The sequence below is a fragment of the Lingula anatina genome, chromosome 5, assembly GCF_051362555.1.
Source record: "Lingula anatina isolate TDL-2025a chromosome 5, LinAna3.0, whole genome shotgun sequence".
Taxonomy (NCBI): Eukaryota; Metazoa; Brachiopoda; class Lingulata; order Lingulida; family Lingulidae; genus Lingula; species Lingula anatina.
Genome location: NC_141771.1, coordinates 10,122,030 through 10,137,147, shown reverse-complemented (window position 1 = coordinate 10,137,147; position 15,118 = coordinate 10,122,030). Strand labels below are relative to the sequence as shown.

At 35.7% G+C, this 15,118-nt stretch overlaps 1 protein-coding gene and 1 long non-coding RNA gene across 3 annotated transcripts; one reads left to right on the top strand and one right to left on the bottom strand.

Annotated features, from left to right (window-relative positions):
- Positions 1-8: 8 nt before the first annotated feature.
- LOC147761620 (uncharacterized) lies at positions 9-1,161 on the top strand. The gene is made up of 2 exons (XR_015334434.1): positions 9-523; positions 554-1,161. It is a non-coding gene; the product is annotated as an uncharacterized LOC147761620 (long non-coding RNA).
- Positions 1,162-1,564: 403 nt separating this feature from the next.
- On the bottom strand, positions 1,565-15,115 carry LOC106150577 (sterol O-acyltransferase 1). Of its 2 annotated transcripts, XM_013523457.2 has the most exons (16): positions 14,993-15,115; positions 14,006-14,073; positions 13,397-13,521; positions 13,066-13,119; positions 12,424-12,531; positions 11,074-11,115; positions 9,074-9,219; positions 8,110-8,237; positions 7,580-7,655; positions 7,085-7,211; positions 6,515-6,711; positions 6,121-6,197; positions 5,807-5,914; positions 5,351-5,489; positions 4,893-5,035; positions 1,565-4,363 (listed from the first exon to the last, which is right to left on the bottom strand). In XM_013523457.2, exons 1-16 carry the CDS (start codon positions 15,051-15,053, stop codon positions 4,271-4,273), a joined length of 1,692 nt encoding a protein of 563 aa, XP_013378911.2. In that variant the 5' UTR covers positions 15,054-15,115; the 3' UTR covers positions 1,565-4,270. The 2 variants fall into 2 exon arrangements, with proteins under 2 accessions (XP_013378911.2, XP_013378912.2); XM_013523458.2 differs by lacking the exon at positions 11,074-11,115 and having other exon boundaries at positions 14,993-15,097.
- Between the last annotated feature and the right edge of the window lie 3 nt (positions 15,116-15,118).

Here is a 15,118-nt window from a genome sequence, read left to right as displayed (position 1 = left end):
CTTGTGAAGATTCTTTTGTCTATAGCTATTTATATTAGTTTGATCTTACCATCCAATATTTCCTCTGCTTGCAGTCAGATTTCATCAGGGAATGAGGTTGTGACAGGTATGACAACCTGTCACCCCCTCTGGTGTGCTATTTGGTCAGATCCCCCCCTTTCCTGCCCCTCCCTTAGGAGTGGTAGGTAGAGGTTGGGTAGCTCAGTCCCATCATTCCGATTCAACTTGGCCCCATGTAAGCGACTAATATAGCACACCAGAGGGGGTGACAGGTTGTCATACCTGTCACAACCTCATTCCCTGATGAAATCTGACTGCAAGCAGATGAAATATTGGATGGTAAGATCAAACTAATATAAATAGCTATAGACAAAAGAATCTTCACAAGTCTGTTACAATAACATAGCTAATGAAACTGTTCTACAAGATTTATAGATGAACAATTATTAAATTTAGACCTTATTCGGTCCATGTTTCTATTTTGTCTTGACGTACCTGAAAACATAATCCGTTTTAAAGATAGGTGCCCATTTGACATCTGTTTTAAAGACAGGTGCCCATTTAACTTGCCATTCACTTCAATTAGTAAGACCAGACCATGAAATTGTCAAAATAATATATTATCCTATTTAAATGAACATTCAACTGTTCTGTATTCTGTGTAAGGATTACTATTTATCTATATACACACACGTACTAGTAAAGAAATTTAGTGTGTGTATATGTGTACTTCAGTCGTATTCAGGTTGTTTGGGACTTCGTAAGGAGCTGACACGGTCAAGGCATCACACTGCTGCTGTGTTAACGCTGTCATAAGTAAGATGTTTAGTGTAAAGCTGAAATACCCCAGGATGCTAATGTTACAGTAATATCAAAGCCATGGTGCTGAATGTCATTTGTATATAGAGATACTGAAAACAACTATTTATAACAAACTATTTTTGTGTATTTGTGCTTGCAAACTGCAGGTTAGGTATTGCTTAATGAAACTAAGCCTGGGAATGTTATGATTTAATATGAAAAAGATGAATATTTTTCCTTATGTTAAAAATAATGGTTTACTGTATACCATGTTGAATTCAGTGCTGTTTATGTAAATGTACAGAAAGGTATAGTAGCCTTCAGATTTTATAATATTATAATAAAGTTTTAACAAAGTTAGTTTGATTGTTTTGCATTGTTGGGAAGGGGGAAGGGTGTTTATTGACATTAATTTAATAAGCAAATAATCATGTCCATAATGTCTTAATTAATGGATAGTTAAATTAGTTTTTGAAGAATTGGTTAATACATATTAGGCAATTATGCTCAGTTATAAACAATTTTACTGTCACTGCTACGTGTGGCATATCTATTGCGCGGTCTTGTTTAATAATTAGATTTTGGTCTTTGACAAGTCTAGTGCTCTTTGTTGCAACTGAGATACCGAGACATTGAGACAGCTGAATGGTGGGGAAGTTCAAACCAAGTCACAACTTATGTCAAAATAATGACATCAAAATAATAGCATTTTCACTCGAAAAAAAAAATACTGATATGAAGGGAAAAGAGATAATTCTGTAAACAGTATAATATAGTATTTTTAATATCAATAAGTTGCATTGATGAGGCATATACAGTGTTGCACATACAGAAAATGTAAAAATAAAAATCATGATCATAGAAAGCATACAAATAAATTGTTCAGAAAAAGCCCAACAAAAATTAGCTCATCAAAAGTAACATATAATACACATTCAGCAATGAAAACTTGTCATATATTCAGTTAATACTACAACATATTACTTCCCAAACAACACTACATGGCATATGTAAACCAACTAAAGGATGACTGTAACTCAAAATAGCCAATTCCTTCATAACATCAAGACATAGAGGCAGGCTACAATTCGTGATTATCTGCTTTCTGGTCCCCATGTATCTTTTACCTTAACACTATAAAACTAATCAATTGCGCATACACAATAACCGTTTTAAATTTTGACAAGTAACTTGCGCTCCTTGCCAGAGGATGCATAAATGCAAATAATGGTCCCAATGCCCTAACCAAACCTACATCTATAAAAGAAAAATGTGGTATTTATTCGAGGACAACAAAATCTAGTTCTATTGGCCCATTTAGTTAAATGAAAAACTTCCGTACATTTCATCCAATCAAAGCAATTTTCACAGTAAATATACTGATATGCATGCAATGCCAGTAATGATTAGTTGCCATGTGTAGTAATAAAATTAAAGTCTAAAGAGTTCATCAATTAAGAAGGATGTACAAAGTCCTTGTAGTAAACCTCATAATTTTTCTGTGATCATAATAAAAATATGCAAGTAGTTCCTTAAGGTACTTTGAAAGTTGTGAAAAATGAGTTGGTCTGAAGTTGTCAGAAAATTTTAATATGCTACTGTGATACTTAAGAATAATTAAAAAAGATTTTTTTGTAATTTGAGAGTAATTACTTTAAATATTAACTATCTAACAATAGTTATCACTTCACCCAATCTACCTTCTTTTGCTTGAGTAAGTGCACGTACATAACATTATTTTATTACAAAGGCAGTTTTTAACAACTGCTTTATAATTATTAAACAAAAAATGATTTGGATCTGTCATTGAAGTTCTTTGTCACAAAACTGCCTCTCTGTCCATAATTACATTACACTTTGCGGTGTCCTTAAATTACTTTCACCAATTTTAAACAACAGCAGTCATGACTGCTAACATACTATTGATTGATTCCTTTTCACATTTTCTAATAAATAGCTCATCTTCCCTCAAGAGACCAATAACACATCCCAGAATCAACATGTCAATTGCTTGCCTACAAACAAAAGCAAGTTTTATTTGTTTCAGAAAAATGACAATGCAATATCACCTATATTCTTCCTAAAACAAAAGTTCGGAACCGACTTTCTTTCTTGTATTTAGCACCAATAAAAGTTAATACAATATGGCTGTGTGGCATTTGTACTCACCTTAACAATAAGTATCAACACTGACCACAGTCATCAAGAGAATACCTTTTCGCAAAATTTAAGCATATCTTATGACACACAAGTGACAGACTCTTAAGATCAAAAGTGCTCATTACAATTTGATTTTATCAGATAATCTGGAAACTGAGCGACAGCTTTCATTATCATACATTTTAAGACTTAAGTTTAAGTTTCTGAGGCCTTTGAGCAGGTCTGGAGGGATGGATTTCACCAGTGTACCAAAGTGACCAAAAGTCTGTATAACCTTGAAGACTGAAATGCCATCTGGCCTCTGCCTGTTGTGTATAATTCTTTGATGGTATGTGACACATCTCTACCTTAGACTATACAGGTATGGTGCACTGCATATTGAATAACTACAATTATGCTTATCAATATTATGCAAATGATGCAGCTGACATTACCTTTTGCTGGGCTCAGAAAACTTTGGATACAGGGAGTGTTTAGAAGATAAGATACACATTTTAAGTTGGTCTTCAAAACAAGAAAATCATCAGAGTATGTCATAACAATAGCAATTAATATGATAAAGTAGACACAGAAGTGGACATAGTTTAATACTATCTCATTAAAAAAGGAATTATACACACTTTTTTAAAGCAGTGCATAACAAGTTTGTTCTATACAAAGTGAATCATTTCATTTGTTCAATGTGTCAAATTCCATTTTGTGGAATGACCCTAATGACAAATTGTGAATCTCTGTACTTACTGCTGTACAAACTATATTGCTCTAATTGTATTTTGTTGATTACATGTCATCTGATCTTTTCTTAAAATCCCATATTCTCTGTCACTTCCTGGATAAACTGAAAACGTGGTGAGCAAAAGTGGAAGAGGAGTCAATAGCTGCCAAGTATACAAGACTCCACCTTGATAAGGCATCTTGATAAAGATGCATTATTACAGCCATATATGATGTGATAACATACATGTATTGTGTGTCAATCCCTGGGTAGTATGGTTATCAAGTAACCTGGAAATATCCTATTAATCCTGGAAATGCCCAATTACTTCCTGGTGCCAGGAAATGCCCTATTACTTCCTGGTGCCTGGAAATGTCATATTACTACTTGGTACCTGGAATGTCCTATTACTACCCAGTGACTGGATATTTCCCATTATACTTATTATATAGTGCCCTGAGCCTGAATACTTCCTATTAGTTCCTAGTACCTGGAAATGACCTATTACTTCCTGGTGCCTGGAAATGTTCTTGAACATTGAGCATACTAACCCCCCTCCAGTGCCTATATGATACCTGAAACTATTTCTGAAGCCTACTGTCCTGTCACTCCAGGGTGAAGGTCATTCTGCCACAGCCTCAGCTCACATGTCCACGTCCTGGGAATAAGTTTGTCCAAGAAGGAGTCCTGAAATCAGCAGAAAAGGTTCAAAAGTTTGCCCCCTGTATTTCTTTTTCAGCAAGTGGTTGTTAGTTATTTCAAAACATATCAGTGGATTTATGATTAAAATTCCTCTATCCAGTTGAAGGGCTAAAGATCCATTGGCTGGGGAAAGGGCTAAAAGGCTAGGAATGGTGTCTACAGTCAAGAGATGGGGGCCAACAGCTAGGCTGGGCATGGTACTGAAGGATGGCTGGGAGTAGGGCCAAGTGGCTAGGAACAAGGTCACAGGGCTAGGTACAGGTGCAGGCACAGGGCCAACAGGCTGGGAATGGGGTCCAACAGGCTGGGAACAAGGCCACAGGGTTAGACACAGGTAGGCACAGGGCTAGGTACAGGTAGGCACAGGGCTAGGTACAGGTACAGGGCCAACAGGTAGTGAATGGGGCCAACAGCCTGGGGATAGACCGGACACAAGGACAAATTGTTTGAAAACAGATTGCAAAAGTGTGTGTGTGTGTGCATGTGAATGTGTGCACACAAATGCTAGCCTTACCGCAGTAACAGGGCAGTTTTTTCTGGCATACCACTCCAGGCTATACAGACACATCAGCAAGCCCATCCCTATCATCAGTGTTATCCACATAAACACATTCCAGGCTTGGTGAGTGGGTTTCAGACCAAGGAACATGAAACCAACTCAAATATAGAGAGAGACAGAACAAATTCAGGCTGCTACCAATATTTCTATGCAAAAATGAATATAAAAATAAATAATCTGGCATATTGGTTAAGTGTCAAAAATTAGGTGATTGTGTGATTTGAACTACATTAAAAGAAAACTGAACAGTCATGTTTTAAGAGTTAGATGTGAATTTTCAGCATGGGGTGAGTCAACTGCTTGGAAAAGACTCCACACCTTTTGTGTCACATGTATCATCATATTGCATTAATTGTGCCATTGTATAGAGTTAGTTTTCCAACACCAACATGTGTGGTGCATCTAATACTTACATCCAATTCCTCCAAACATAACAAACAACACAGGATAGAAGAATCCCATCGTCATAGTAACAATGTACTCATGAAAGATGGCTGACAACAGAAAGACTACTGCCATAGGCGTAGCTCGCCCACACTGGATGTTCAAGTACTGAAATTCAAAAGATTTATAATAACTATTCAAAGGGTTTTCAATCACTTAAGATTTTTAAATTAAACAGGCTTCAGTCAACCAATGTTTGGCATGATATGGCTTAGAGGATTTCTTTCTTTAAATTCCATATAGTAAAACCAATTATCTGTTGGCCCTGGTTAAGGTTTAAAAAAAATACTAAAATAAAACAACTTAAAGTCAAACTGAGCTTTTCAAATGTCAACTCTCTAACTCCACCTCCCCAAGCTTCTCCTTGTGGTGGAAAACCTAGACTAGCTGATGAATTTAGTCTGTGCCTGCGGCTTTTGTCTCACCTTAAGTAACGAGGAGATGTCCTTGTAGACATAAGTAAACAGCCAGTCATGGACTACACAGTTCCATGTTCTGTACCAGATAGCATACGACTTGGAGTTCCACCAATCCTGGAATTAATATTATTATCTTATATGTCACAGTAGAGTTTAACACTCTAAAACACCCTTTGTTTCAAAGGTTAATAGAATCTCAACACTATTCAACTCTCATTATAATAATCACTGATATATTAATATATTCAACTAGATTTACGATCTTGCTCAAAATTGAAAGAAACAACCTTCAGTGAAGATGAACATGTATATTTCTGTACCTTGTAAAAAAGACGATCGGCAAACCTGAGCATCTCAGCAAAGGCATTCAACCAGGAGTGTAGTATGGCAAAGAATGCTGGAAGCATAGACAGGAAATAATATACACCCAAGGAATCTAGATCATAGACAATAAATGATAACATTATCATTACAGAGTTCAGTTATACATATATATATATATATAATGTACAGGAGAAATTGCAGTTGTCTAACAGATAATTTTGGTCTGAATATATGTCATGGCAAGTTTTACTTCTTTAAATAACTTATCTAAAGATCTTACTAAAGTCAAAGTACAATTGAAATTTTAGAATTCAAGCTAAGAACAACTCTGTACTGAAGTTCTTTTCTGAAAAAAAAAAATAAATAAATGCACCCTTCTGCTCAACCCACCTATCAGCAGTATTAGAGTGCCTGGCAGCATGCAACCAAATGAGGACAGTAGCAGCTGCTTCAGGGTGACACTTTCATGGTTGAAATTCCTGAACACAGGTACACAGAACCTGGCCAGTAGGTAGTACAGGTAGATAAGACAGCCCGCCACCTGGGCAAAGTTTGTTACCACATATCTCCAATTAATTGTGGGGCTCCTGCAGAGAAAAATCAGTGGATTTCATTTTTTGTTTCAATTAGCAAAACCTTTATCTTTTACTTCTAGTTTTGCTTTCATAATTTTCGAACATATTTATCGATGTATCTCTGAGTCTTGACACAATATCAGATATGGCAGTATCCAGTAAAAGAAGTTCAAAAGTGACAAGTAATCATTAACCACTTTCTTTCAACCCAAGCAGCATATAATCTGACATACATGTATACTCATGATGTGATCTTTCACTGAGAAAGAGCTAATTGAACTATATTACCAGCAGATCATGAGAAAAGTAAATTTGAAATGTTTTCGTTTGCAATATTTATCACTAAAATCAAATTTCTGACCAACATTCAGAAAATCAAAGTCACCTTGGATAACTGTCCCTGTACACAAGTGTTGGGACAAATAGGAAGTACAGGTAGTTTGAAAAGTTTGGACATGGGCCATCATTTGAACTCTGGCCATCACTTCCCTCCCCTTCACTGTTTTCACCTTCTGAAAAAATAAAACAAACGTAATGGAAGTCAGAGCTCTAAATGCTTACCATTGTCTTATATTACAAAAAAAAAAAAAAAAGAAAGAAATATTAACTAATTCAAAAATTTTTAAAAATTCTAAATAAGTCTGTACTTATTGGAAAAAGGGGTGCCAGGACCCAGGTAGAACCCTAAACAGGTATGTCTTACATCCCACATCATGAAATTTAGGATAAATCCTAAAAAGTTTGCATCCTCAAGCTCAGAAATGCCCGATTTTCAAAGGTGAGTTATGTTCCTTACCTGCAGGTGCCCTGCACTTACCTGCAGGTAGTTTGCACTTACCTGCAGGCACCCTGCACTTACCTGCTGGTAGCTTGCACTTACCTACAGGAGGCCTGTATTTCAAGGCTCTGGTAGTGTTGGACCTCACAAAGGCATATGTTTTCATCACCAACCTCACCTGTTGAAATTATCATCAGAACAAAATATTAAGAAGCCTGATAATGCTATATGGAGAAACAATACAACATTTAACATTAATTTTAAACTACCACAGGGAAACACAACTACAAATGATTGAATTCAAGGAAATAAGCACATATAATATCCAGAGAGTTTTAGGGCAACCCACTGCGCTTTCCAGCTGTAGTCAATTCTACTTTGTTGCCTACACAGTGAAGACCCCAGAAAAAAATGATGATTTATATGTACCTTCATCAAATGTCAAACTGACCAAACCAGTATAGCCTCCAGTACCCTCTCAACCTCCTGTTCATTGATCAATGGTAAAACTGACCAATTTAATGACCAGCAGCAAAATGGAACAGAAGTGTATTTCAACCCTGAGATATTTCCTATTGTGGGTCTCCAGTACCCACTCCCCTACCTATTCACTGAACACCGGTCTAACTCACCTGTTCAGTGACCAGTAGTAGTGTTGACCCTGGAGGTATCTGGTTCTCTGTTATTGCCTGCACAGGAAGAATGAGGAATGCGAAAATGTAGGCCACGAACAAGGACAACCACAGGTAGTCATAAATACCTGAAAAATGGAAAACATTAAAGTATTCGCATATATTACATATTGGTACAGTTAAAGGATAATTGGTACAATTAAACATTCTAACACTCACCAACTTTATAATGGTATCCAGCATGTCACTTAACCACTTAATAATCATGGTGTCCAGAATGTAACTCCTCCACTTTACATATCTAATGCATCACTCACCCACTTTATAATGGTGCCACACGTTATTCACCCACTTTATAATAGCATGTACATGTAGCATGTCACTCACAAACCTATCTACATTATAGCTCACCCACTTTTTAATGGTATTTAATGTCACTCACCCACTTTATAACGCTGTCTAGCATGCCCCTCACCCACTTCATAATGATATCTAGCATGCCACTTACCCACTTTACAATGATATCTAGCATGCCACTTACCCACTTTACAATGATATCTAGCATGCCACTCACCCACTATAAAATGATATATAGCATGCCACTCACCCACTTTATAATGATATCTAGCATGTCATTCACCCACTTTAAAATGATATATAGCATGCTTCTCACCCACTTTATAATGATATCTAGCATGCTACTCACCCACTTTATCATGATATCTAGCATGCCACTCACCCACTTCTTAATATCTAGCATGCCACTCACCTTCTTTATAATGATTTCTAGCATGCCACTCACCCACTTCATAATATCTAGCATGCCACTCACCTTCTTTATAATGATTTCTAGCATGCTATTCACCCACTTTATAATGATATCTAGCATGCCACTCACCCACTTTATAATGATATCTAGCATGCCACTCACCCACTTTATAATGATATCTAGCATGCCACTCACCCACTTTATAATGATTCCTGGTGGTGCTCCAGTAGTAGAAGAAAGGGTACAAAGCTATGGCACTACCTTTCATCCACAACCATGTGGTCACTACTAGAGGAAACTTTCCACACGCCCAGATGATCAGGTCAAAGTCCAAGACAAGTCTGGAACATACATTACTGTGCTGTTGAGGAAAACTGACACAAATGGACAATATAGTTACTCTGAACAAGCATACATCAAGTGAATCTGTCAATGTATATATCATTATGATACATGTTTTTTGTTGTTGTTTTTTATTATAAACCAGATATCTTAAAACATATACAGAAATAACTGGAAATGCATCTTGTGTGAAATAAAGCACATTGGCGAGCAAGACTAGTTTTACAAAGAAAATAAAGCCAAGACAGTCAGACAAGCAGACAGAGAGACAAGCAGACAGACAGACACAGACAGACACAGATTATAGCAGAAAAAAACATGGTGAGGTTATGGGGTTAGATTTTAATAATTGGTAACTCAGGATAAATTCTAAATTCAATCCAACATGCTGAATGCAATCAGATTAATACCCCACTTCCTTACACTGAGATGAATATAGAAAAGTGGTGAGGATGTTGGAAACAAGAAGAGGCGTGCTAATCATTGGATTTGAGCCCTTGGTATACCTTATACTTTACAGTCTGTACCGGTTCACTTAAAGACAGCTCAGCATGATTGTCTAGTAATTGTGCTTCAGGGCTTTGTACTCCATTTCACAAGTTCTACACATTCAGCTAATTTCTTGCTGTGTTGGTTTTAGTTGATGTATTAGCTGCAGGGGCGGATCCAGAGATATTTTCTGATAGTCTTCCAAATTATCTTTGTGGATCCATCCTCCAATTTTGACCGTCTTCCGACAGAAAAAGATAGATACCATTCAATGTAAACTTGAAAATCTGACCGTCTTCTGGAAGACCCAGAAGACGGCTTAAATCCGCCCCTGAGCTGTGTCAAGTGTGGAGGCTGCATTTTGAGGATGCTCTTATGTAAAAGCCAGGTAATTAAGTTGCCAGTCTCTCATACTGTACCGTTGCCGACTGCACGGATAAAGTACTATTATATTATACTATAAATTCTTACAATATGTATATGCTGCAAAACAAGCAAGGCAAGTTTTCATGAGGCATTAAGATGATGAATTATCCAAAGTAATCTTCAAAAACTTCACAGAATTATGAGACAGGTTTTATGGGATGCTTAAATAATTCCATTCTGACAGGCATCTTTGAATATAATGATGAATTTAGTTATTATTCCAGAAATGATGCAAACAAAAACAGTTTTAGTGAACTGAAAACGTTTGGTACACAAAAATTGATGAATTTTGTAATTGCTCCAGATACAATGCAAACAAAAATACTTTTAGTTAAATGAAAACATTTGGTACAAAAAAACACCACAGTTCACGATTTCACTTTTCGTCTTTAACCTGAAAATCAACATCACGCAGCATGCACTTAGTTGTGTCACATACACACACAAACACACGGTAAAAACTTAAAAAAAAAACAAACAAACAAACAAACAAATAATAAAAAAAAAAACAGACAACAAACAGAAAAAGTTCCTAATTGGTTTTAACAAAAAACATTTCTATACTGACACCAGGACACAGACATTTGACTGCAAGCTTCCAAATTGTAGTGTCCCTCTATAAAACCTTAAAGTTACTTCCATGATCTAATTAATATGATGAGATTTATTGCTCTCCATTATAATTGTGATTTTTGTCAGGTATTCTATATAGATTAAATGAGGCTAATGGTTGTTAAAATATTGGATATTAAACTACTGGATACAAAAAACAACTAATTTTAACTACTGATTGAAGAAGTCATGATCATAGTTTTTAAGTGTTAAACAGAGCAGGTGGAATTCTTGACATTTTAAATCCTTCCTGGATTTTCAAATGTCTACGTCCCCAAATGTCTTTTGTTAAAACCATTTTTCAATTATCCATGCAGTCTAGCTACCTTATCCCATATTTCTTCCAGGAATCAGTGAAATCCTTACCCCTATAAAACAGAGAAAATCACATGTTTACCACATAGTTTGACACACATTCACACTTGAGACCTTAGATACCAACAAGGGTGATACCACATCTTCCTTGGTAAGCCTCCCCCCCCACCCCCCCCCCACCCCCCCCAAAAAAAAACTTTTTCTTTTTCTTTAAAATAATATAAAATTGTTTATCCAGCCCCAACCACACTTCACATAGGGGAAACAGAAAAAAATTCAGGGGTTAACATACTCTAAGGCTCAAAATATAACAAAAAAATCTAAACTTTTCAATTATTTTTATTTGATAGTTTAGCAGGGGCTGTAAAATGAGCCTCCTCACTCCCCCTCTCCTCCCCTCCCCCCTTCTTGTTATCTGTAATCCACCAATGTCTTTAAATGAATTTAGCCAATTCAGAAATATTTCGGTCAACCTAACATTTTCATACACATCCAGCTATTGATGATAAAAACTTGTTTATTTGAATTTTAAAGCCAAAATAAAAATAAGATGCAACTGGCAGATTCTAATTAAGGAGTGGATGTATTCACACACACACACAAAAAAATTAATTTAAAAGTTTTACAAGTTGTCCCCAATTGCTGTGAAATGTTTTAAAGAGGGTGTGCAGGCTGCGCCCAGTTTGTACCAGTATATAGTGAAGCAAGCTTAGATGAAGTAAATCCTATTAAAAGATTAAGCATATGGACCAATGTGAGAACCAAGAATCAAAACAAGTCAAGTAATGATTCACAAGCAACAAGTATCATGGTATTAATAGAAGTCTAGATTTTTCGAAGTATTGAGTCTAGATTTTTCAAAGTATACATTATCATTTCACATTAAGGGTCCAAATTGCTGGGCAAATTAAGGGAGTAAAACTTTCAGTATTCTCTTTTATTTTTGTATATTTTGTTTATTTCCCCCAGGATTTTATGAAATAAGTGTGTACAGTGGTAAAAAATATCCACAGCAAGTTATGTACCGTAAGCAAATTGTAGCCAACCATTACAAACATTATCATGTACGATAAGCTGTTTGAACTACTGACTTCTTAGTTCTCAAATTATACCCGCCAAAATCCCAAAATGAAAGCAATGCTGTACAATAAGTCTGTTCTACTAATCACAAGAAAAGATTCCTACTACTTTATATACAGGGAAAACAAACTTATTGTAGAAGCTGGGGGATCCAATACCCCTTATCTGTTGAGAGACATTATTACACAATCACTGGAGTTCTCCAGAGGCACAATATTAAGTTGCTGTATGCATTAATGCTAATATATTATTTACTTATATCAGTGACAAGCTGTACAAACCTCCCTTTCTCAAATACATCATGGATGATTGTATTCAAACTGAAGACTATGAGGATGGCAATGAAGATATGGTAGATTGTCTGGATGTGACTCACTTCAAACAGATCACTGAAATAAAAAAAAAAGATCAGATTCCTGATATTTAAATACAAAGATATTGTGTCAAAAATGTAATCTTCAGTCAAGCATGGATATATATTATTAAATATATATTTAAAATGACATATGATACAATTCAATGATGAAACATTTGTAATAAATAATTGTATATCGTATAAGATATGTAAAGCCATTCAATATAAAATACCTGCATTATTTATTAAACTTTACCTTGTTTTTGCCATAAATAAATAAATAAATAAATAAATAAATAAATAAATAAATAAATAAATAAATACCTGCATTTAAATGTGGCAGAACTGAATAGACTTGCTTCCTTCCTACATGCCTCATTTTGTTTTGTAATTTATTATCATCATTTTTATTACTACTGCTAGCTAATTTATCACTGGTAAAGTGAAAAATTAGTTATTTGTCAAAAACAGAGAAATGTCCTCCAATGAATGCAAAAAACATGTAGTACTAATATCATTATCATTATCTTCATCACCATCGCTATTATCATACACCAGCTGTACTCACGTAAGTACTGAATTTCTTGGAACAAACACCTTGTCTCGTGGCTCCCCCTTCTTTCTGAAATTGTTAATTAATATAATATTTGATTGGTTACTGGAAATATAATGAAACTGTCCACCTGTCTTATAACAATGAAGAGTTAGCTACTACTAAAAATAAACAGTTACTTTTAATTAAGTGGTCAACAGATGATTAATCTTGCACTTTAAGATGAAAATTTGACCTAAAATTTAGAGCCAACTTTCTATCTCAATGTTTTTATGAACCTGACTCCCTAGTCAAGAGGCACCTGCAGCTATGAGCAAGCATTCGTAAACGGCCAGGTAATACTCACTTCTTTGGCTTTGTTGCCTCCCCATTCTGTGCATAGGAGCTGTCCAGGTCATAGTCTTGTGAATATTCATCTAGGAAATCAGCAATCTGACTGTCTACTTGATCAACTAGGTCCGACTTCAATTTCTGAAATCAATAAATTAACCAAACAATTAATTAATCAATCAACCAATCAATGAAACACCATCTTCAGAATCAATAAATTAACTTCCTCCTAAATAACAGAAAATGGACTAGTGAAGGGCGCTGAGTAGAATACAGATAGGCTAGTAATTATATGAGTACGCTAGGAACAAGAGGAAGCATGTTAATCGGTTAACCAGCATACAACAAGACTCCCCACAAAGTTGCATCAACCTATGTAGAAAGATAGTTTTATTGCAAATGCCCTTACAGAATATATGGTTGCAGTTACAAAGTCTGGAAAAAGAGGGGTCAGAATAACTAGACAAAGTGGGATAACTGTAACTGAGGTGGGTGAAGCCAAGAAAGGTTCAAATAATTTTACTGGAAAAATGACAACATATAAAGATGCAGAGTAAAACACAAAGCGCATCTTTTTCTGTCCAAATACACTACTGGTGCAACTACTGTGTTTTGTAATAACTACCTCAAGTTTTTCCCGTAGCTTTGTGGTCTTCAGCTGTTTATCAAAAGCCACATCTCCCGTCCATAAACCTGAAAACAAAATGATTTGGAAAATGAAATAGTCATTTTATTAAGATTAGCAATATAATAGAGAAAACCAACCATTAAATATTAGAAGGACTGAACTTTCCTTATGCCTACATAAAATATAGACTTACTTTAGTTTATTGTAAATATTTTATATCTCTTTTAATTTGTTTTTAAGGCCAGTCTATTCAACTAAAACTTATCACTTATTCTGTCTCATTCTACAATACATCTGAATCCACTTAATAGATATGAGATCTTTATTATTATAGGAAGCAATGCAGGGGCAGATTAAGGGCGTCTTCTGGGTCTTCCGGAAGACGGTCAGATTTTCAAGTTTACATTGTCGGGAATCTAATTTTTTTGTCGGAAGACGGTCAAAAATGAAGAACGGATCAACAAAGATAATTTGGAAGACTGTCAGGAATTAACTCTGAAACCGCCTCTGCAATGTACAGTCACGTGTGTGTGTGGGGGGGAGGGGGGAGGGGGGAGGGTACCTTGGGTGGAGGTGCATGTATTAGTACTGAGTATATCCTAATTACTCATGCCTTAACGCTTATGTAACCAAGCCTTCCAAGGTTATATAACTTATAATATATTCATGTGTTGATATTTATACAATTTATTCCTCAGCCTTAGGATTTGCAGAGGTACTCCTTCTTTCTTTTCCTCGAAAATCAAACCCCAAGAGTACCATTTTGTACCATTTTCAGTGAAACATTAAACTCACTGAAGCACCGTGACTCATTCCACGGTGTTCTCAGTTGACCCGAGTGACCCGACGGGGGAAGGAGGAGATCTTAACAAATAGATTATAAACGAACGCGTGCCAAAATGAAATAACTTTCGATTGTATTGACATAAAGAGTAATCTTAATCACATATCTTGATGTGTAGCACTACATTTAAAATAAAATACCTGTAGGCTCGGCGATGTTTTTCTCTCCCGCTTGTCGCCGTCGCAATCCCACGTTATCCATTTCCTTATTTTGTTTACTTGTAGATGGCAGTAGTACAAGAGAATCTAAGAAAATAGTTTTATTTT

Excerpts from the sequence above, each read along its gene's own strand:
- LOC106150577 (XM_013523457.2), bottom strand. The coding sequence starts at position 15,053 with ATGGATAACGTGGGATTGCGACGGCGACAAGCGGGAGAGAAAAACATC. Across the intron at positions 12,532-13,065 it reads CCAAGAAATTCAGTACTTAC|TGATCTGTTTGAAGTGAGTC; the intron begins GTGAGTACAGCT and ends TTTTTATTTCAG. Across the intron at positions 11,116-12,423 it reads GATGTATTTGAGAAAGGGAG|GGGTAAGGATTTCACTGATT; the intron begins GTTTGTACAGCT and ends TCTGTTTTATAG.